This window comes from Euprymna scolopes, chromosome 10, assembly GCF_053919585.1.
Source record: "Euprymna scolopes isolate OS-2025 chromosome 10, ASM5391958v1, whole genome shotgun sequence".
Lineage (NCBI taxonomy): Eukaryota > Metazoa > Mollusca > Cephalopoda > Sepiida > Sepiolidae > Euprymna > Euprymna scolopes.
The window spans coordinates 67,699,441-67,723,482 of NC_136491.1; the positions used below are offsets into that span (position 1 = coordinate 67,699,441).

The window sequence follows — 24,042 nt, forward strand, 5'->3', positions numbered from 1 at the left end:
ACGAACTGGGAAACTGTTAGTCTCAAAAGGACCAACGGAAGAAACCGGTTGTTTTTTTTGAGATATTTTTTCTGTAAGAGACAGAAATTAAATTTGCCGGCCTGTCAGACAAGAAGATGAGCAGATTATCGGTACATCTATTCTCCAGGGGGAAAAAAAAATCCCTTTGTTCAAGGAACTTAAAAGAGAAACAATTTTACCCGAAATTCATATCAGGACATTTTTATTTAAAAAAAAACAAAAAACATTAGAACCAGAAGGTTCTAGAAGATTGAGAGAGCACCTCTCAAAGAAAGACTGAAGGAAAAAGAACATTTTAAAGACCTTTTTTGCATGTTTCTTCCTTTCAGGTCTTCTGTAACAAGTAAGATTTAAAAAAAAAAACAAAAAAAACGGGAATATATTCATTTTCCCTTTTTATTTTAAAAGAGAAAACGAATATTTTCTCTTTTTTTTCTATCGTTTGGCTGATAAATTTAACTTCGTCATTTCAATCGATACAATTATTTCTAGAATAGTCTCTCAATTAAAGATTTCCTTTCTTACATATGTTCTCTTATTTCTTTTGTAATTGTTACCTTAAGAATAATTTTTGACCCTTTGGGAAATAAAAGCCATCAGCATTTTGTTTCTTTTTAATAAAACTTGACTAAATTTATATAATTTTTGGGTCTAATTTCCATTTGCTCATTTTTTATTTTGCTTTCCTTTTATTGCTACCTTTGCCTTCATTTTTCGGAGTCTTATGTATTTATGCACTACATAGGATATTTTTCTTTAAATTCCATGTTATTTTATTTTTTCCCCTATTTTTTAATATTTGTTACACTAAAAAACGTATTTTTGTAACAACAAAATATGTCACAGATTATCAATGGCCAGCGGAGAAGGGAGTATCTTACGACCACCCTGGGTGGCAAAAGTAGTTGCTACACCAGTGTAGAATTTAATTAAAAGTTTGAATTTTACTTTTTCTGATTTTTTTTAATATTATCATTCTCTTTGTGAGATTAAAAAAACATTTTCATCAGTCATCTTGATTTTTTGCTTACCTCAACAGCTCCACACTAGTTCTTTTTTTTTAACCGAAGAAAAGCTTTCAATTCTGTTAAAACAAAGCTTATCCAAGTAGGTAAAAATTTGTTGTATATTTGAACTTTTTATTTATTGCTTGTAGGCTTCTCTGCTAAATCTCCAATAATAGCTATTTATCTTCTTTCAGTTTTTGTTTTTAGACTTTATCTACTTCCAATTGTGTTTTGGGACCCGTGACCATTAATAGATCAAATTCAATGACATCAGCAGATTACATGACTTTAGTGCCTCGGCATTCTTAATATATTATGGAGGCCATGACAGTACCTTTTTCTTTTCATTTTTTTTGTAGTTTTAAAAGGTATCCTTTGATAAGATGTTCTTTTTTTTGTTACGGCTTGATGTGAATTTTTTATGAGAAGATTTGAGTTTTAAATGAAAAAATGCCAATCAGTATTAAAAAAAATACAGATTCAACATATTTTTTATATAAAGTCCACCATTCTCCAGGTGTATCTCTGCCAATAGTTCAAAAATGCCATGAGACAAACCAGAAAAACTGTTCTCCACTGTTAACCATAACAGAACTGCTTGATTCATTGAAAAATGTAAGACAATCATTTAAGGAAACTCCAATGTCTATATCTGAACTGAAAATATCTGAAGTTGAAATGTTGTATCCCTATATAAGGTCTCATATTTGATGATCAGCTGTTCTGGAATCTGTTACAGTTGTTTGTACTGATTGTCATAATTTGAGGGGGTTTCTCTTGGGACAGAACTTTCTCACCACAATCTTTTCCTGCCTCTGTTTTGAGTATTTCCTGACATGCTGCCAAACTGCCTAATAATCTGGTTCGTGTTGGATTTTAATAAAAGAAAAAAAAAAAAAAAAAAAAAAGAAAGAAAGCTGTCACTGGCAGTGCAGTTCAATTTTTATGGGGGGAAATCTATTTGGAAAATGTCTATCACGACAATGCACTCGACTGCGATTGCTCTAAGAGGTTTTCATAGAATTTCTTGGCATTAAGTTTCTGTTTTTATGTAAGTCATATTGATTTTCTGAGTGTGTCGACCCTACCACCGTGGATTTCTTTTGACTTCTTTTTGATATAGATGTTAGGTGCTGCCCATTTACTGATTTCAACTTTTGATAGGATGCCATTTTTTTTTTTTTTTTCAAGTATTTCAAGCTCATTAATTTTATCAACTGAGGTGACCCGTACATTTTTTTTCTTGAATACTAGTTACATATGTTTGAATTGAAATCTGGCTGACATTTTCGTGCATTTTCTCAAACCAGCTCAGAAAACTTCAGGGAAACTTTCTTTTAATTTTGACTTTAATGACTGAAAAGGAAAATCTAAAGTTCTGACTTTTTGACAAAATGTATTCCCACAAATTGAATTGTTGCATCAAATCTGTCCCAAAAAGATTTCCTGTGTTTCTTAACATAAAGACTTAATTTTTTTGTCGTACTGTTAAATCTAACATTAGTGATTAATTCACTTTCAAAATTAATTTCAACCCAGTTCTGGGTGTTTTGTATTGAAATTTATGATCAATAAATCTGATTCTGAATCTAACTATAACTTTGTTTTTATTTAATACTAGCAGGCTGCTCAACATTGCCCACTCATAAAATACGCTTAAAACTGATATTTTGATTAATGCAGATTTCATATTTATTTATATTCTTTATTATAAGCAATAACACCTTTTTACGAGACCAAACCTGCTTTCTATAGAAAGGATGGTTTTGATAGTGCTCTTAAGGCAGCACTCTGGAGGCCTCATTAGTTCTAGTTTTATATCATTGTACATAAAATATTGTAATAAAAAATACAGGAGATTTTAACAGTAGTATATTTCCTTCAGGAATGGATGGTTCCTGCAGGGGCCCCAAAAATATTGGAACAGAAAAACTCATTTTTAATAGATTAAAATATTGTTTTTAATACATAGAAGGGATAGTTTTGGCAGTGTCTTTTTTCTTTTTTAGTTACCATATTTTTTATTAAAATAAAAAAAAATTATACAATGGCTTTTAAAAGTGACAAGATATGTCTGTGGGTTTACCTAGATAGAAGGTTCTAGTAACACTCAAGAGGCCTCCTTAGTTTAATATTTTGGTTTTTAACTTATTATACAAGCAATCAAAAATATTAGTATGATGATAAAAAGAAATCAACACAAAAGACAATGAAGTGAAGGCATTTTTTATTGTAGATAAAAATAGCAACAAATCCAAGATTCCCTGTAAAGATTGAAAGATTTCTTCCACATTTTTTTGATTCTATCTCTCCTTAAAGTGTGGTTTGGGATTGTAAGAAGAAAGAAGACATATTTTATTAGTTTGACAACAGAAAGAGAGAGAGAGAGAGAGAGAGAGAGAGAGAGAAAAAGAGAGAGAAATTGTTTTCCTGCTCCTAGCATATACAAGGAACGATATAAGTGGGGGAGGGGGGACCTATTCCCTCCCCAAAAGAGTTAGACACCTTGGACTGCCAATATACACCACCAGTGTCCAAGGTTTGCCAAACTAAATTTAAAGCAAGATGTAGAAGCAACTCATAAAGGAGAAATGTTTTATTCGATCCAAATTTATTCTTAGAAAAATCTGACACATGAAAAGCTCGCAAAAAATGCATGACAAAAATTGTCAAAGCAAATGTTCATTTCTATCAAATGAGAAAGTTTGAGTTTTTATCCATCACCAAACGCTTTAAAATACTTAAAAAAATAATTTTTTAACTTTATATTTCTGCAAATAAGCTTACATTTTTTTTTGTTCTTTCTTCTCAGTATCCCAGTGGGTTTCCCTTGAAGAGAAACTGAAGTCGAAGCAGAGAGAAACCGATTATTATAAAGACTCGACGATAAAAAGATAGAAAAAAATAAAGAATGGAAGAGACAACTAGAAAGAAGCGGTTATTGTGGTGGTCGCAATTATTGGAAGGAAATAGAGAAAGGGTGAGAGGAAAGTTTTCATAAGAAACGGGACGGGGAGAGAAAGCTAGTTATTGCCACAGGCCATCTACAACAGTCAAGCACAACAGCGATGACGACAACAACAACAGACATAGGCTAATTGATGAACAACGATCTTGTGAAATCAATGAAATCATATGTATCTGGTATTGATCGACCGGTCTTATCTTGGTACGGTTTCATACGATTGATACAATAATCTGCTTGTTCTTTTGTCAGATTCTGAAAAAGGAAAAAGAAACAATTTAAGAGAATATGGAAACTTAAAATCTATAGATTATGCATGCAATCAGGGAAAGTTAATAGATCCAGTCATGACATCTTGATTTGGAGAAGAGAAAGAAATGAAAATCTGATAATCTGTTACATCATTATCAAAAAATGTTATTCTTGTTATTTGATTTTAAAAAGCAGTTAACAATTTGAATAATTTTTTAGTTATATTGCAACATTCAAACGTTGATAGTAAAAAAGAAACAAGTCAGTAACTTCTACTAATATCACAGTAGTTTACACAAGCAAAGTATAACAAGTATATTCAATATAGCCAAATCAGAAACTGCCAATTGTGATAATTTTAAAGTCATAAAATTTTTATTTTTGCTTAAAAAAGAAATATGCTATCAATAATAGTTTTTATTTATTTACTGTTAATATTTTTGTAATATGAAATTTGCTTGTGAACCTATTAAAGAATTATACATTTTTAAATTTGCAACGAAATGAATTATGGAAAAAAAAAAAAAAAAAAAAAAAATTTAAATAGTGAAAAAACACTTAAACAAAAGCAATACTAAAACTTACTGCATAAAGTTCTTGGGCTGTAATGTATGGTTTCTCTCCAGATGTCAGGGCACGGAAGGCTTGTTCCACTTCGGAGCTGGATTGTACATTCTCAGTTTCTCGACTGATCATGAACGCCATATATTCTTGGAGACTGACATGCCCATCTCTGAAACAAAAACATTTTTTTTAAATCCGCAGTTGTCATAGTAAAAACAAAAAAAATGCAAGGCTTATTAATAAAGGTTTCTATTCTTAAAGAGATTTAGTTTCATTATTATATGTTCACAAGTATGAATCAACAATTTTTTATGACTCCATAGTAAATTGTGAAGTGAAAGGTTAAAGAAATCACCAGAAAAAAAACAAAAAACATACCTGTTTGGATCTACACTATCCAAAATGCCCTGGAACTCGTGGTCTACCTGGCCTTCCTCCACCATCGGGAGATCATAACCCAAGGCTCGGAGACAAGACTTGAATTCTTGATGGTCAAGTTTACCACTTTTGTCCTTGTCAAAGTGTCTGAATGAGAAAATTGGAAAACAAAAAAAAGGATATAATAAAATGAATGGCTAAACAATGCAAATAGGAAATAGAATTCGTAAAAAAAAAAATTCCAAATCAAATGAAAACAAAAACTTACCTGAACATCATGCTGAACTCACGCAGAGCATCTTCTGAGACTCCACTGCGGTTCCTACAAGAAAGAACAAAAAATTAAATGCAAAACATTAAACCTTAAACATTTCAATCGTTTAGATTCCAGTTTTCCTTAAATTCTCAAATGATTAAATGAGAAAATTTTTTTGTTTAATAAAATATAGAAATGTAGGTAAAGTAACCATTTATCATTATAGAGAAACATGCAGATAATTCTGGATAAATATTGAAAACCCAACGGCTATCTGTATCAAAAAAAAAAAAAAAAAAAAAAAAAAAAAAAAAAAAAAAGGTGGTGGGGTAGGCATTTATCACTTAGTTCATTGAAAGATGGATATCTTTCAATGAACTAAGTGATAAATGTCATATTGAAATTCTTTGTATCTTTCTTTTAAACAAAAAAGAAAATGATTTAAATACAGACAATTTAACAAAAATTCAACAAAAATCACATAATTGTCAATTCCTGTGAATCTTAGTTTTTCGGAAAGAAGCTAACCTTTGCAACAGCCTATTTTCTAAATTTTAATTGCTGCTTATTTGAAACTTTCAGTGTGGTTGCAGCCCAATAGTCATCAAACATAAAAGTTTAATGTTGAATTCTTTTATTTAACTCTGACTAGAGCAAGCCATTAGGCTGAGGCTGAGGTGGGGTGGGGATTTATGAGCTCGAGATGTTTGCTGTTTGAAAACTCATTTGAGCCTTTTATTTCTTGCCTGTGACATCACAGCCACACAAAACTTCCCCTCCTGCCTCAATATACAATAAAGTTATTCTACTAACGATTAATTGGAAGGGGCTTAATTTGAGCTGATCTTTTAATCAAATTGAATTTAGTTATTTTAATCTTTAATCCGTCTAAACTAACCAATTTTGAAAAAAAAAAAGTTTTTTTTACCTTGCTTGAATTTGTTGTTCCAAATTGTGTTGCATTCTCATTCCTAACTGGTCAAGTTGATCCCACTGCTGGGCGAGACCCACTGTACTGTGTTCTGTGTACCTATTAAATAGAACAATACAGATTAAATAAACAACTTATTCTTAAAAAAAAACACACAACAAAATGAAAGAAGTTATTAACAAAATGAAACAGTGGAAAAAACGAAATGTATTTACCTATTGTCCAAAATTAATCTCTCTTCCATGGCAGCACCCAGATCTTCAATTCGTTTTAATTGACCTTTCTGATTTCGGACTTCTGATGCCTTACGCTGAAATAAAAAGAAAAAACAAGAATTATTATAAAAGAAAAAATGCTACAATTGTGAGTAAAGACAATTTATAATCTCATAATTTTAGAAATAATAATCAATTATGTAATTGCTCACCTTTACAGCTTCTAACTGATCTTCCAAGCTTCCAGAACCTTCCATCATGGCAGCTCTGAGAAACAAAGAAAGAAAAACAAATTATACATAATTGAAACTACTCAGCAAGACTAGAAAAGCTGAATTTTAGTAAAAAAAATATAAGAAAAAGATTAAAGAAAAAATTGTATATATGAAAAAAAGGTAATAATGAGAAATAATTAAAAAATGAAGAATGTAAAAATAAACATTTTTCTGTAATTTTAAATACAATTGCATTTCTATTTAACTAAAATTAAGCCATGCAAAAAGTAAGAAATGGTTAAAAAGAATGTCTAACTGTAGATGTTCTATGTTTAAAATTTGTCTGGAAACAAAGAATTTTGAGGCAGACATTGGAATTTCCACCAACTCCCAATGAAACCAGAAAATTTACTTAAACATTTAAAAAAAAGTTGGGATATTACTATATATTTTATAAACATTTCTAAATTGAAAAAAAAAAAAAAAAAAAAAATAGAGTTCTTTTCAACACACTAACTCATGCAATTTGTATTAAATTTTAATTTTGAAATAAAACTTTACAATTTTTTAAAGCTCTAAATGGGAAAATAATTGAAACATTTAAATTATTTTAGCGTTAAATCCAATTGCATTTTTATAGTTGTAGCTAAACACACTAATTCAAATCAAATTAAACTTGTTATTGTTTTATCATTCAGAATATTTTTTTGAATTTATAGCAACTGAAATTTTGTTTTTACATACATAATCCTTATTTGTCTCCTCACAAGATCAGATTTTAATTTGGGGAAAACCAAACCGAAGCAGATTCTAAATTAGGACAAAATTTTAAATACTCCATTGATACTTAATCTAAAGCATCATGAGACATAAGATAAGAAAGAATGAAAGAAATAAGAACGAAATAAGATAAGAATTAAGATAAGAAAGAAAGAAATAAGATAAGAAAGAAATAAAGAAATAAGATAAGAAAGAAAGAAATAAAGAAATAAGATAAGAAATAAGAAAGAAATAGCAAAAGAAAGAACGAAAGTCATAAGAACGAAAGTCATAAGAAAGAAATAAGAAATAAGAACGAAAGAAATAAGATAAGAAATAAGAAAGAAATAAGAAAAGAACGAAAGAAATAAGATAAGAACGAAAGAAATAAGATAAGAAATAAGATAAGAACGAAAGAAATAAGAAAGAAATAAGATAAGAACGAAAGAAATAAGATAAGAAATAAGATAAGAACGAAAGAAATAAGATAAGAAATAAGATAAGAACGAAAGAAATAAGAAAGAAATAAGATAAGAACGAAAGAAATAAGATAAGAAATAAGATAAGAACGAAAGAAATAAGATAAGAAATAAGATAGGAAAGAAATAAGAACGAAAGAAATAAGAACAAAAGAAATGAGATAAGAACGAAAGAGATAAGAAAGAAATAAGAAATAAGAACGAAAGAAATAAGATAAGAAATAAGAAAGAAATAAGATAAGAACGAAAGAAATAAGATAAGAAATAAGATAAGAAATAAGATAGGAAAGAAATAAGAACAAAAGAAATGAGATAAGAAATAAGATAAGAACGAACGAGAAGAAATAAGAAATAAAAACAAAAGAAATAAGATAAAGATAAAGAAATAAGAACGAAAGAAATAACAAAAGAAATAAGATAAGAAATAAGAACGAAAGAAATAACGAAAAAAATAAGAATGAAATCAATAAGAAAGAAAGAAGGTAAGAAATAAGAAAGAAAGAAAGGTAAGAAATAAGAAAGAAAGAAAGATAAGAAATAAGAAAGAAAGAAAGGTAAAAAATAAGAAAGAAAGAAAGGTAAGAAATAAGAAAGAAAGAAAGGTAAAAAATAAGAAAGAAAGGTAAGAAATAAGAAAGAAAGAAAGGTAAGAAATAAGAAAGAAAGAAAGGTAAGAAATAAGAAAGAAAGAAAGGTAAGAAATAAGAAAGAAAGAAAGGTAAAAAATAAGAAAGAAAGAAAGGTAAAAAATAAGAAAGAAAGAAAGGTAAGAAATAAGAAAGAAAGAAAGGTAAGAAATAAGAAAGAAAGAAAAGAAATAAGAAAGAAAGAAAGGTAAGAAATAAGAAAGAAAGAAAGGTAAGAAATAAGAAAGAAAGAAAGGTAAGAAATAAGAAAGAAAGAAAGGTAAGAAATAAGAAAGAAAGAAAGGTAAGAAATAAGAAAGAAAGAAGGTAAGAAATAAGAAAGAAAGAAAGGTAAGAAATAAGAAAGAAAGAAAGGTAAGAAATAAGAAAGAAAGAAAAGAAATAAGAAAGAAAGAAAGGTAAGAAATAAGAAAGAAAGAAAGGTAAGAAATAAGAAAGAAAGAAGGTAAGAAATAAGAAAGAAAGAAAGGTAAGAAATAAGAAAGAAAGAAAGGTAAGAAATAAGAAAGAAAGAAAGGTAAGAAATAAGAAAGAAAGAAAGGTAAGAAATAAGAAAGAAAGAAAGGTAAGAAATAAGAAAGAAAGAAAGGTAAGAAATAAGAAAGAAAGAAGGTAAGAAATAAGAAAGAAAGAAAGGTAAGAAATAAGAAAGAAAGAAAGGTAAGAAATAAGAAAGAAAGAAAGGTAAGAAATAAGAAAGAAAGAAAGGTAAGAAATAAGAAAGAAAGAAATAAGTAAGAAATATGCCTTGTTTGGGGTGAAAACGTAATAAAAAAAAATTATTTTGCCAATCAATCTCAGACAGTTTGGGCTCATTATAAATAGACATTTTCTCAATCACACCCAGTTTAATAGTCTGTGTTTGTGATGTATGTTTATCAAATTTAAACACCTCTACTTAAATTTAAAGAAATTAAATTAATTAAAAATTAAAAAGGTAATTGAAGGAATTTGGAATTGTATTAACTTTCAAAATAATCTATTAGTAATTGAAAAAAACAAACAAAAAAAACAATGGTGTCAAGTTATCAAATTTTTTTTGTCAGATTTTGCAATTTAAATTGATGAAATTTTTTTCTCTTTATATTCTAAGTTGAAAATTGAAATTCATTGATCAAAGAAATAAATTGAAAATCAAAATAAGAACACCATTATGATTATTATTACTTTTTTTTTTTTTTTTTTTTTTTAAATTAAAACAGTGTAAAAATCAATCAAATTTAAATTGCAATTTTGTTTATATAAAAGGTAAAAAAAAAAGATGGGGGATGGGACGGTGCATATTTATGATAAATAAAAATTCAAAATGGAGAAAGCCAAAATTAGTTAGCAGCAACTGAAGGAATATAAACATGCAATTTTTCTAAAAAAATGACAATTAGTACATAAAAATGAAGATGTTTTTTATCCAAATATATACTTACAGATTTTTTAAAAACAAATTGTTATTCAAAAATGATCAGCATACATAACCACATAACATGAAATTATCAATGACCATTGCAATTGTTAAATGACTTTAAAACAATTTTTATTTGTAAATATTCACAAAAACTATGAGTAGAAATTAACAAAATAGATCAAAATATATCCACATCAAACTTATTTGTACTATAGACTTTCAATGAAATACAAAATTGCTTTGTGCTTTATGACAAGTCAACCCTTGTAAAATTGCTGAAATTCAGCATAACTGAAAAATTCAGCTTCAAAGCCCTTAAAAAAATAAATAAAAAAAATTTTTTTAAAAAAGGGTTCTGCCATTTATGGGTGGGATCTTCATAAGATTAAAGTTAAGTTCATTTATGAAGATTTAGTCTGAGTAGACAGATGATTTGTTTCCATTTATTTGTACTTCTTTCTTTAGTGATATCTCACTTTTTGAGATTGTACCTCAATAATTTTGCTGGCTTTTGCAAAGGAGAGATTTATCTGTATGTGCTTCAACTTACACACACACTTAACACATAAAAAATGTTTGGTCATTTCTATCCAGTATATTTTTTTAATATATATTCAGTTCCACTTGAAACTGCTTGGGTTTTTATGCAACTTTATATAATAGTTTCATAGAATGGCATTTTTAGTTAAGCACTTGTAGACTTCTTTTTACCTGCACACTTTTACATTTGTAAGAGTGATATTCTCACTTAACACTTTTTTTATTAAAAGAAGGACATACTTGTTAGAAAAGTTTCTCTCTTTCACTCTAGTATTACAAACCTTGGGAAGTGATCAGTGTTTTCTGTAGGATATGTTTCTTTTCTTGAATCAACATGTACTTTCTCGCATGACAGAGACACATAGATGATGTACTCGTTTTGAGAAGAGAACTGGAGCATCTTTACATGCCAGGTTGTAAAACATCCATACTGAAATCTTTTTCTTCCAAACAAATTGAATCTTTTCTATTGTAAATGTACGTTTGATGTGTTTTATGTACGATTGAGCTTGACATAATCAGTCGACTGATTGGATCATGCCTTTCTCACTCAGATATCTAGTTTAAATTTTACTTTTGTGACCGAAATACTGACTACTCAGTCATATGGATCACATTCTTTTGGACATCAGAGTTGTCACTCGCGACAAACAGGTAGCAACATGAAGGGGAGGACGAGGTTACCCTTCTACAAAGATGTACAGCATATTATACAGCCCCAGAAAACAAGATGGTGCTCATATTTCAGACGTTAAAAATAGTCTTGTTAAATATAAGCACATAATTATACACAAATATATATATGTAATAAATATGGCAAATAAAACACAATCTTGTTAGTGATAGGAGTTTTCCTCTGGAATGATCTACAACAGTCGACTCTAAATCTTTAAATTTTTAGCCTGAATATCTTGAAAATTGTCCTAAACTTTTCGATAAGAGACACTTTATCTTTTAAATAAGCTCAGGATCAGGGTAAAAAAAGATAAACTAGTTAAAAAGGGTCAGATTGAAAAGTGACAAACTTGTTAAGGGAGGTCAGGTGGTTTATGGTTAGTTTCATCTTGCCATGCGAAAAATACTATCAGTAAAAAGTCGGACAAAATTCAGGCATTTTAAAAATATTGATAATGTTAGAAGCTAATCAAATGTTATATTTGGGTAGTTCATTTTTTTTTTTTCCAATTAAATAAAAATCATTTTGTGTTAAGTTACATTCTGAATGTATTTTTATGAAAATTCTTCTTTCAGGCAAAACATGCTAAGAAATAAACCGTAATAACCCGTCAAGAAGCCAAAGTCTAGTAGTTTGCGCACCAATGACGAATGAAAGTGTGTGCATTGGTCAAGTACAATACACAAAACCAGAGGGGAAAAAAAAACAAAAAATAAACATTAGTTTTGGAAGATAAATTTACATTTCATAATTACAATTATCAAATAATATATATTTTATACATGTTATATGTAAAAATCACAAACGTGTAAACCTTTAAATTGTTTTTTCCATAGTAAATTACATAATCTCTATTGTAAAACATATCTACATGACTTATAAATAAATAAAAAACATACTATGAACAACAAAATTCGTAATTTTTACTTTTGGAAAAACAATGTTAAAAGAATCAACCTTTAAAAATGTATTTATAAATGAATAAATTCATATTTGATCAAAATTCAAATCAATAATGTCTAAGTCTTTTTTATTTTTTAGCACTCAATATTTAAAGTAAATACTAGACTTTCATTTGATTTCAAATAAAAAAAATTCTCGTTTTTACATTATTTTCTTGATTTCTTAAAACAAAAAAAAAAACAAAAAAAATTCATTGCTCAAAACATTTACACTATTAGTACAATATTAATAATCGGATGAAATACTGTTCTTCAATTTTTTTTTTTTTTTTTGCATTTATCCCCCATTATTTACGAATTGAATTAATTTCATCTTTAAATCTTAATTTGATCTAACAACTTGCTGCAAAAATATATTAGGAACAAAATCAATTGGTTAATAGATTTAGTTTTTGAAATCTGCTTAGATAATAAGTGTTTAAATGAAGTAAAAATATTAAACAAAATTAATTCAAATAACTTTTTTTAACCAAGTTTCTAAGAAATTCTGATCATGTCAGTCACGATATGCCCATATTTGTATTATTTGGACTACTGTTCTCATCTTGGATGCTATTCTCACGTTTTGGCTGATGAAACAAGAGAAATCCACCTCCACGAATTAAATAAAGAGTTCAGTTTAAAATTCCATACAGATTCCCAAGTTTGACTAGACACATTTGAAGAAGATAAGTTATATTGACCGAAATGTAGGAATAATATCCAAAATGAGAAGAGTAGTCTAAATCAATATTAATCTAAAAAATTCCAAAACATGTCCATTTTTTTGATGAAATATCAAAATATGCCATAAAAAATGAAGTTAAATTAAACTTTTGTTAAATGTAAAAAAATTTAAATTAAAAAATACATTTTTTAAAAAGTTGCAAATAAAAATGAAATAAGCCAAATTAGAAACTGACCTTGTCTCTGTGAGCCAAGAATGGAAAGCATTAGCAGCTTGGGCAAATTGTTTGCGGAGTTGGTCGTTCTCCTCTTGGCGTTGCTGCTCTCGATTCAGCTCAACATCACGTTCCTGATGGAAAGATTAGAAAAATTTGTGAAAAGCAAACAAAACATCAAATACTTTTAAATTTATACAAATTCAATTCAGAGTGAACGAACAACCATTTAAGAGAAAGTGCATTTTCAAGTTGCAAGGATTATAAATAGATGAGATTTTTGTATTGTCATAAATGCATGCCAGCATGTAAAATATGATGGGACAAATATTTCCTGACTTTCATGAAACCAGAACATTTATTTTGAAAAATTATTGCATTTGCTCTGTTAAGTGATTCATTTGAAAATTCAATTAAATATGTTTGTTTTTTTACTTTCTAAAAAATTCTGATTCTGATGCTTTTGCTAAAACTACTAATTAAAGTCATCATACTCAAATGAAAAACTATAAAATTACATGCTTAAAAATGTTTTTCTTACCTTAATGATCTTCTGAAGGTTCCTCCAAGTATCTTCCAAGGCCTCCATATTAAACCAGGTGTATGGATTAGGGCCTACATTGAAACTCTTGATTTGTTTGTCGAGTGTGGTCAGTTGATTGAAATCTGCTTGGGCAGCACTCAAGGAGGCCTTGAATTGGTCGTGGGCTTCTCTCAGAGCCTATACAAATGGAAACAAGCAGTAAAAACATTTTTTCATGAGATGAAGATAATTTGTGTTGGATCTTCACTTTGCTGTGCACAACAAAATATTTTGATTTGTAAATTTCAGTTTGTTTTTAATGAGTTAATTACAGATTATAAAGTGTTATGCTTAAAGCTTAACAATAAAAGCCAACCATACAGACATGCTAAATACTTAATTCACAGTTAATTGCAGTGGATCTTGCAATATACATTTGTCAAGTTTAGAAGGCCAGGAGCATTTCCAGGAAGTTTTTTTTTTTCATAAATGATTTTAGATTTTTCAGAAATTTCATATGCAAATAGATAATTGGAAAATAGAAAACAAAAAAACAGACAAGCATACTACATTTTTAAGAAAGTTTTCTCAAAAGTCTTAACTAATGATCTTGATAAAATGTTTCCATTCACAGGACCAAGTATTCTGTTTCTAATATTGAAATCTCTATTTACAAAGTAGTATCAACAAAGTTTTATTTCTCAAAGCAGTGCCACTTAAGTTACTTATAAGTTTTGATCTTGTATAAAGCACAACAAAATTAGAGCAAATCTGGTTATCAACTCTTCAAACGAAAAATTTTTACACAAGAAAATATCTCAATTGCTTGGTTCAGTTCAAAATAGTGTTTCCATATTGCAGATTGAATGCATCTTACGAATGGAGTTGTTGTTCTTGCTACGAAACTTCAGATCTGATGAGAAACAATTTGATAGACAAACAATTGTTTTTACTTTTTTCTTATTCATTCAACCAACAAACATTTTCTTTTTAGAATAATTGATATAAACATATTTTCTTATGGGATATCACATAAAGATTGAAAAGGTTACAATAAAATTTTTGGATCTGGTATAATCTTATTTTTCATAAAACTAGAAAGCAAAACTTTTTAGAATTCAAGAAATCAACTAAAAACATTTTGATACATAGAACTAAAAAACGTTTTTAGCATTCCTAACAACAACAAAGCATATATTATTTATCTAAACTGATTTTTTCATACATGAATCAAACGAAAAATATTAGACAATAGTTTTCTAGCAAAAGATAAAGACAAGGCTCACCTTAATTTCCTCCACTGAGTTACACCTGACAGGGTCAGTAAGGTCCTCTTCTGCATTTTCAAACCAGCTGTTAAATGCTGAAGCCTTCTTAGCGAAAGTAAGGTAGAGGTCCTCAATCTGTCGGTATTGTTCTTGTAGCTTTAGGAGACGTTGCTTTCGAGATTCAGAATCGGCCAACAACTTTTGCCATCTAGCAAAATAGGAAATTAAATTCAATAAAAATAACTCCTTTAAATATCTCTGGTTATTGAGTTTCATAGATATTTTAACCCTTGTCATTTTATGTTGAAACTGGACATTATATGTGAATGATTTGTAGATCAGTTTGTTTTTTAAGCAAATATTTCATAAATAAATCCTCTGTAAACAATAGATTCTATTTAACTCATAAATTAACCTTAAGAGATATTACCATTCAAGTTCAGAATGGACCTGGAAGTTATTTTATACTCCACAAAACTTCTAAATTGGACCACATCACTGAATGCATATATCTAATGTACTTGTGAGAGGTGAGAGTGGTTTATCAATATATGAGTATCTTTTTAAAGTGAACTCTGTGATTAGCTTTAATTGATCATTGGCATAGATCAGAGATTCTGGCTTATTTTTAATTCTGAAAGTTAGAGTTTTCGGATGAAGAATTCAAAAGCCTTATCTAAGCCATCTAGTTCAAATTAGTAGAGTGTTACACCTGATGAACTTTTAATATTCTTGGTCGTTAAGTACTCAACCACCAGGATCCCATCCTTAATCAGCATGGGGGATGGAGTCATCACCTATGGCATCAAACATGTTTTTTTTAAGGGAGAGTTTATTTTTCTATACAGAGATATAGTCAGTGTATTCTTGGACCCAACCAACAGTACAAGGATTTCTTTAGAATAGAGTCAGCATGACTTAATACATTTTTTTTTTTTTTTAGAGTTAAAACTATTTTTAAACAGTTTTTTAAATCAACTTAGACAAAATTGCGGAGAGATAGAAATTAAAATTTGTAAATCTAATTTACTTTTATTAAACTTAATCAATTTAATAGGTTATCAGCTTTTTATAGTTTAAAAAGAAATAAATTTAGTTAAAGGTGACAGAAAAATAGAAAATTTGATTTGGATACAAACTTAGACAAATAAAAAGTTTAAAAAATAAAATAGAAAAAGTGATAAAAATAATTATGATAACAGCATGAAAAATATAGAAATTTTCTGATAAAGTTAAAATACTGTAATGGTGTAAAATGAATAAAATTACCTGGCAATTACATCATTGTAGCGTTTTTCAATGGCAGGTGTCTGTGCATGGTTGGACAAGATAAGCTGTTCTTTTAAGGCTGTGATAGTTTGAATGCCTTCCTTCTCAAATGCCTGAAGACCAGCATCAAAGGTTTCCTGAGAAGTGCAAAAAGAGTTGATAGAAATAAAATCAGTCATAATGTAATATAGAAAGAAATGGATAGAAATGATGACTGAAATCTTTGACCTACCTGTTTGGTTAACAGGGTTTGTACAGAAGATAGGTCTCGGCCATAATCATCGGAACGGACTTGGGTCTCTTTGTCCGCTGAAAAAAAGGAAAAATAGATTTTCCAGTTTAGTTCTAAAGAATGATTTTCTGAAAACCAGAATTCAAAAAAGAAAATCAACTAATGAATAATGTTTACAAATTGTTTCAGGTTTCAGAATTTTGAGATGAAGATTGATAATACATACTATTTGTATAAAGCCATGACTTAATGAGAAAAGAGATGGGTTAGCAATCAGTTCTAAGTAACAATGTTTTGGAAGTTGAAGCTTTAATCTTCACTAAGCATAACAAATTAACATTTCATGACTAATAAAACAAGAACAATTTATCTCAGTTGAATTAAATTAAGGATTCAGTTTGAAATTTCATACAGATTCTCGAGTTTGATAAATAATCCCAAGTTTGAAAACATGTGCCTGAAGGGGATTACACTGGCCAAAATGTTGTAAATATAATAATCAAGATGATAGAAATAAATGGAATTTTAGGTTTATAGTATTTCAAAATTTTCAAGGTGGCTGTAAATTAAAGAGCCTTACCAATCCAGCTTTCTACAACATCGGTTTTCCAAATGAACTGTAAGAAGGCAGAATTATCGACCAATCCTGTATGTCTTTGTGCTGCTGCATTTTCCAGCGAAGCCAACTTTTCTTGTAAGCTATCAATACGTTGTTGAATTGCTGGAGCATTGTGGTTTTCCTAAAATGCCAATTCAAAAGAATAGCTTAGCACAATTAAAAAACTACAGTGTTATTAGAAAAAAACAAAACGTTTAAATTGCAAAATCGGTTTAATAAAGACACCAGTGATTACCTCTTCTATTAGATTCTGTCCTTCCCGCTGGATCTCAACACATCGGTCCTTATGGACTTGGAAGTCAGTAATAAAGGCTTCATGTTTCTTGAGCAGACCCTGAAAAGAAAAAAAAACATTTGAGCCTTCAAGTACAGATAACTGAATTGATTATATCAGAAAAAAGCGTTGAAAAAACTGTTTCACAACAGATTTACTCAGAAGTTTAAAGCCAAAAATGACTTTCTAATTGTTTAAATAAACTTTTAAAATCCTTTAAAAGTTTGAATGGTCACAGAAAAATTAATTCATTTTTATTTGTGCTTGTGCAATTTATGGACAGTTTTTTTAGATAGAATTTTTTTTTTTTTTTTTTAGTTTTTTCAGTTTTTTAGATAGAATTTTCAAGTTATATTCAATGTATACAATATCTTAGCACAAAATAGTTGCAGGAGGTCAAACTTGTGCACAATGCTTCTGTAACTTCTGTTAAAATTAATGGAGCATGAAGAGATGGATCGACAAGTGATCAAAGAGTATGAAGATGGTTTCAGAAATTCTGTAGTGGAGATGATAACCATGAAGATGAAGGTAGAGAAAGGCGATATAACCTTAACAATGAACACTTGCAAACACTTTTTGAACAAAATATATGCCAAAACATCAAAGAAATGTCTCAGACACTTGCTGCCAGCATTGCAACATTTACCTTGAGTATTGGAAAGGTGAAAAAGCTGGATAAATGGGTTTGGTTTCTCATAAGCATCAAAAACTTAGTTTGAAGTGTGCTCAATGCTGTCTGCATGATTCAATGACCTCTTTCTTGATCAAATAGTCACTTTTAACAAAAAGTGGATCAGGTCAATGGCATGATTATGAGGAGTTTCTCAAACATTTCCCAAAGCCAAAGTTGTACTAGTTAGATTATGGTAACTGTCTGGTTTGCATTAAGTATCCACTACAACTTTTTGGAAAGTAAAGCATTACTACTGATATTTACTGCAATCAACTGTAAGTGCAAAATATTTAGCAAAGAGAAAAGAAGCCACACAAGAAATTGGAAATGCATTTTATTGGAAGATTTTGACTAGCCAGAATTTGATTTCTCTTTGAAAAAAGTTAGTGTCTCTTTAAAAAGGAGTTCATGCAGAGAGATAAAGCCCCACCCCACCCCCAAGGGTTCTATAAATATGATGTTCTCTGATGTAGTTATGACCTAGTTGAATTTTTTCTAAGAATAATGGTTGATTAGATACAGAATGGCCTAGACATTAGATTTTTGATGTTCCAGGATAAAGCTGGCCATTATTTTCAAGCGAATGTCTGGGTGGCTTTTCTGGTATGATCACAGGAACATTTATACATATTCCAGCAGATGGACAAGTGAGATGTTTGGTTACCTGGACATCTCAGTGAGTTGGGTTTGTGTAGAGGAATGGATCCATGGGCTGTAAACCATTGAACTTGTTTTTTGATTTTGTTGGGGGTAAGATTTCTCATTTGCAAGTTTGTTATTCAAAAGAATAATGAGTATCATTGGAAGCCACAAAATAAAATTCTGTTTTATTTACAACTGGAGTTGTAACTTTATTTTGAGGGAGAATTCTTCTGTGGCAACATTGACAAAGATCACATAATTGGCACTACAATTAGTATCAGAATCAAGCAACAACTTTGAACCCGCACAATGCATGGTCAATCACGATCTGTGCAATAAATTTATACATTTATAGTTGGCATACACTTTTATTGATATAGAGAGGTGTTTATTCTCTATATGCATAGTATCTAGTAAAAGATGAATTTAAATATGAGGACTTGCAATGTTTTTCGGTAATCTATAAATCCAATCAACCACCTGGTTCTTAAGGACACGAAAAGCTTTATTTCAAAAAGAATCTTCTGTTTGTTGAACAGTAACAGTGACTGTCAAGAGTAACAAGGGATGAGCATAAGCTGTTTTTGTATGCAATTACCTAAAATAATTGCACAAATGATAGAGTTGAAGAACAAGTGTTTGCTTACTTGGACAGCAGCCATAGTGTCCCCATAGTCTCCCCCAGACAACAAATGCAGCTTCTCTGTGATCCATGCCTCCTCCTCTTCCACATTTGCTGTAAACTGCTGGAATGCATAAGATTGTTCCAGCTTCTGACCCCTAAAAATAAAAACATTGGTAAAGATTTGTACAATTAAGAAATAAAATTTACATAAAAAAACGAAAAACAAACAGTAACTGTTCACTATTAGAAACTGAAAAGTTATTTTGTTGATTGAAAACTTTCCATACAACTAAATAACTGAGAATCAGCTTTGATTTTAAAATAAATTATTAAAAATAGGTTTAAATAAAAAAAAAAAAAAAAAAGAAGATTGTAATACTTTTCTGAAATCTAAACTGCTTGCATTGAATGTATTAAGATTTAACAACATATAAATAGATAGATAAGTCATTTTACGTTTAAACTTTTCACTCGGTGCTTCTACACTATCAAAACAAAATTTTGTAGTCGATAAATGGAGTTTTCAGATAAAAAAACAATGGTTTCTACTCATTTTTTTGTCAATTCTAATTACAATGTTATACAATTGAAATTACCTGAATATTACTGAATTATTAAAAAAAACAAAAAAAAAACTTTAATCGTGTTAGCAGGTGAAAAATTATGGCCATCTTGTTTTTATAAAATAAATCAAAACAGAAAATTACCTCCCTTTAGAACTCTCCTGTGTCTTACATAAACAAATACGATCGTTTTCTTCAAATTCTATATTCTTTAATAATATTCCACCTTATCGATTTTAAAAGCACCTTTCACTCATATAACTGAAGAAAATATAAGGAAGAAAAACTAGTCAACTTACCTGTGGACACACAGTTCATTAAGTTCTTTCCAACTCTGAGCCAAGCCGTTGAGACGAGCCTCAATGTCAGCAACGTTGATATCGGACTCAGTGATCAAGCGGCGCCCAGTTTCCTGTACAGCCTGTTTTTAAAAAGGACAAAAAAAAAAAAAAAAAAAAAAAAATCAGCATTAAATAAGGATTTTGCAAGCAGTTTTACAGAAAATACAATTTTTTCATGAAGCACAAACTAGAGATAAGATCGATTCCCATTGATATTCAGGTTTTTTCTTACCTGAATGGTAGGCTCATGGCTGTTTAATTCTGCCTCTAAACGTTTGTGTTTCTTTCTTAAGTTTTGTACTCCAGTCAGGTCACGACCATAATCAGTGGAGTTTACAAGAATTTTCTTTTCCCTATATTAAATAAAAATGTCATTTGATAACTCGCACGCATATCTTAGAGATGGTGTACTAAAATAATTATTTCTGTTTTAATCGTAATGATTAAAACAGAAATAATTACAACATCAAATAAAATTTACATCAAATAATATACAAGTTAACAATATTTATTATATAACTTTCAAAATATTTTCTAATTTGCAATGGAATGCATTATAAGGCATCACATTTTTTTCAACATATTTTTACATAACTACATGTAGAATATTGTAAAATTGTTTCAAATTAATGCTGGTTAAATTAAAGTGTAATTTTTTGAAAAAAAAATATATAAAATCCATAATTTATATATTTTTTAATTTAGTTAAAAGTAATGCAGACCATTAGAAATGTTTACAAAATCTAAGTTACAAAAGCAAAGTGTTTCTAATGTTTATAGATTTTGTTTGTACATTCCTTAGTCCATACGTTACACTTTGAAAATACAATTTTTGAAGGCCAAACTACATCAAAAAAGTCCAAATTCATTAAATTTGGCTTTAAAAAGGTCAATCTGGCAACCCTGGAGTGACCCCTCCCTTTGATGTAGCCTCGTTTTTAATATAAAAATAATACCAAAATATGATTATTGTTGTAATAGTGTGAGAAAGGAACTTGTAATTTTGACGTGCAACGGTTTTCCACTGAAGAAAGAAATCAGCAAAGCATTACATAAAAAAGGGGAATATTCAAAAGAAACGAGAAAAAAAAAATTGTCTCTTACAATGTAATTGTATTATTTGTATGGAACTATGTAGCGTACTATTACTTTCTAAGTATTTATTAGTAATTATTAATTGGGCCAGTTATATATTTAAAATACAATGGACACTATTTTCATACACTCATATTTGCTGCGTGTTACTGGTTTTTCTGTTCAAAAAACTAATTTTTTGCGCTACACAAAAAAATATTAGCTTTATCAAAAGATTTGTTGATTAAATATATTTCTCAATATATGGAAGTTCTACGGGTCCTGTTAGTTTTTATTATTTTAATAAACAGTGAAAAAAAAATACTTTGTTTTTGGTTTTAATTTTTATCAGAAACACACAGAGTAAATTCTATTAGCTTTTAAAATAAGTGAATAAAAAATCACTAATCATCAAAATTTTTTAAAATTTAATTATTAATATAAAATGAACTTACTTGATCCAGGCTTCTTCATCATCGATGTCCCTCATGAATTGGTGCCTGGTATTTGAATCATTAAGACGCAGACGCCGCTGAGAAGCCAACTCTCGGATTCTATAACAAAATAAAATTTCTTATTTTCAAGACTAAGACACATTTTCTTCCCACCTAGAAGAAAAATGCTTTAATGAATATAAAAAGAGATTTAATAACTGCTTTGTATTTGAATCAAATGAAATACATGAATGTACTTTGCTGAAAAAAAACAAAAAAACAATGATGTTCGACGATTTGTTACAATTTGTATCTTTTTAAAGCATAATACTGCGCATACATATGTATGGTGAGGTTTCTAAATCCATAGAAATACAGCGTGGTGTTCTTTCATCAAAACCTTTCAATTACTCTATTAACTAGGTTACTTTGAATGTCTTAAAAGAATTTCTTGATATAACTGTTAGATACAACTTTACTGTCAAGAATGTAGATACAACTTTACTGTCAAGAATGACATTGCACTACTATAAAACATTTACGTTGCATCCTGTGTCTAGTCTGCTATTAATGAGATTCGGAATATTGCATCACAGACTGGAATAAAAATAAATGCCTCAGACAAAAATACTGGCTTCATCCCAATGGAAGAAATAGTTATTGTTTTCAATGATGATGTTCTTGAGGGTTTCAAATATCCGGGCACCATTATCACAGCCATGGGTCAAGGTGAATCAGATATCAAAACGCAAATTGATCTTTTACATACTGTCTTCTGCTGACTGAATTCGTGACTGTAGTCAAGATCTGAGATTAAGGTGCAGCACCAAACACTAGTGTAAACAATCCTCATTATGGCAGGGAGTTCAAACCAATAAGAATGGCAGATATTAGATGATTGGAAAATTTTGATCATCGCTGTTGTCTCACATCCTTTGTGGCTAATGGCAGCACTTCTCAAACAACATAGTATGTTTCTTTTGCAAAATTAGCTCCTTCTAGAGAAGTCAGCTTCATGTGACATTAATGCTGGCTGGTTATGCTGTTCACCATTAACTAGGGGAATTCATCTATGAAGCAATTACTTTAGCTCTCCTACACAGTTGGAAAAAGCAGTAGGAAGGACAAAGAAAAAACCTGGCTGTTGACAGTTAAAGTTAACCTGGAATTCAACCTGAGCCCCTAAATCTAGAGTTTACTTTTATAAGTGGCTAGAAATCACCTAATTGTTGACTTCAAATCATCAAGTTTGGTCAGTTGTGAGGGATGCAGTGGCAAGGATGGATGAAGCTGGTTTAATCCACTTTGAGTTAATATCATTTCAAGTATAATTATCCTATATAGGTTATCTCAAAAGTAACTTAGGTCACATTAAGGTTTTTTTCTTATTACACACAGCACCTTTCTTCCTATTTTGTTTATGATCCATATTCAACTGTTTAATAAAGAGCATACGAAATATAGTGGTTGCATTTATATAAGACTCTGAAACTTACCTTTCATATCTTTCATTAATGGTCTTCTTACGTTCTGCAATGCTCTCTACATCCCAGCCAGCTTCTAAAAATTGGTCAGCTTGAGTATTTAGATCTTTAATACGGTCCTATAAATAAAACAAAAATCATTGCAAAAATAACTCCAAGTTTTTCATTCAAAGAGAGAGCAATTTATTTAAACCACATTTAAAAGAGTTTTGTTTATATTGAACATAGGCAATCTTTTGGCAATTATTGCCATAATGCAGTTCTTATTGTAAATGATTGAAGGGTAACCAAGTTCATGGAAGAAGAATTAAGATTTAAAAAAAAAAAAACTTTGTAAGATGTGTCTCACCTCATGAGCACCGACGTCAGCTTCCAATAATTGATGTTTCTTAAGGAGATTCTGGATAGAAGCCAAATCCTTGCCATAATCTTCTGATGCCAACATTTGTTCCACCTACAAAATCAGAACGTTTTGTAGAAATCCATAATTGCAAGTTAGCTTTTCAAAGTAATTGTAAACCTTGATAAATGTTTAAACATAAATCAAAAAATACTAAGAATTCAGTTTACAGATTTGTTTATATAATTAAAATATCACCACTCATATCTTTGTACATTTGCTTTTTTACATTTCTGCTTGATCATGGTCTAAACAAGATTTCAATTTGTGATAGAAACAAAAATGATGGCACTATAAGCTCCAAATAAAATATTTCATGTTTTTAAGAAATTAAAAAAAAAAGAATTATTTAGCTTCAAGTATTACCATTAGTTTTTTTCTTTTTTGCATCCACAACATATTTTTTTACATCCACAACATATTCTAAATATTAGAAATAGTTAAAGAGACATAACTTGTGACTGTTAT

The 24,042-nt window shown here is 29.4% G+C and overlaps 1 protein-coding gene across 16 annotated transcripts in view; it reads right to left on the minus strand.

The window, feature by feature from the left end:
* Nucleotides 1-3,238: 3,238 nt before the first annotated feature.
* Nucleotides 3,239-24,042, minus strand: part of LOC145286048 (spectrin alpha chain-like) — a 132,536-nt gene continuing 111,732 nt past the window's right edge. For 10 of the 16 annotated variants that reach the window (XM_080134683.1, XM_080134693.1, XM_080134692.1 and 7 more), the window contains 21 exons: nt 23,524-23,628; nt 23,187-23,293; nt 21,712-21,810; nt 20,415-20,535; nt 20,141-20,262; nt 19,301-19,433; nt 17,297-17,395; nt 17,023-17,182; nt 16,443-16,519; nt 16,211-16,347; nt 14,960-15,149; nt 13,692-13,871; nt 13,172-13,284; nt 11,915-11,932; nt 6,802-6,856; nt 6,590-6,684; nt 6,372-6,473; nt 5,456-5,509; nt 5,188-5,334; nt 4,831-4,978; nt 3,239-4,248 (listed from right to left, as the gene is read on the minus strand). In XM_080134683.1, the coding sequence (XP_079990809.1) occupies nt 4,123-4,248; nt 4,831-4,978; nt 5,188-5,334; nt 5,456-5,509; nt 6,372-6,473; nt 6,590-6,684; nt 6,802-6,856; nt 11,915-11,932; nt 13,172-13,284; nt 13,692-13,871; nt 14,960-15,149; nt 16,211-16,347; nt 16,443-16,519; nt 17,023-17,182; nt 17,297-17,395; nt 19,301-19,433; nt 20,141-20,262; nt 20,415-20,535; nt 21,712-21,810; nt 23,187-23,293; nt 23,524-23,628 (2,388 nt within the window). In that variant the 3' untranslated portion in view covers nt 3,239-4,122. The remainder of the gene's footprint in view (nt 4,249-4,830; nt 4,979-5,187; nt 5,335-5,455; nt 5,510-6,371; nt 6,474-6,589; nt 6,685-6,801; nt 6,857-11,914; nt 11,933-13,171; nt 13,285-13,691; nt 13,872-14,959; nt 15,150-16,210; nt 16,348-16,442; nt 16,520-17,022; nt 17,183-17,296; nt 17,396-19,300; nt 19,434-20,140; nt 20,263-20,414; nt 20,536-21,711; nt 21,811-23,186; nt 23,294-23,523; nt 23,629-24,042) is intronic. The other 6 variants (XM_080134695.1, XM_080134694.1, XM_080134690.1 and 3 more) reach the window with 1 other exon arrangement.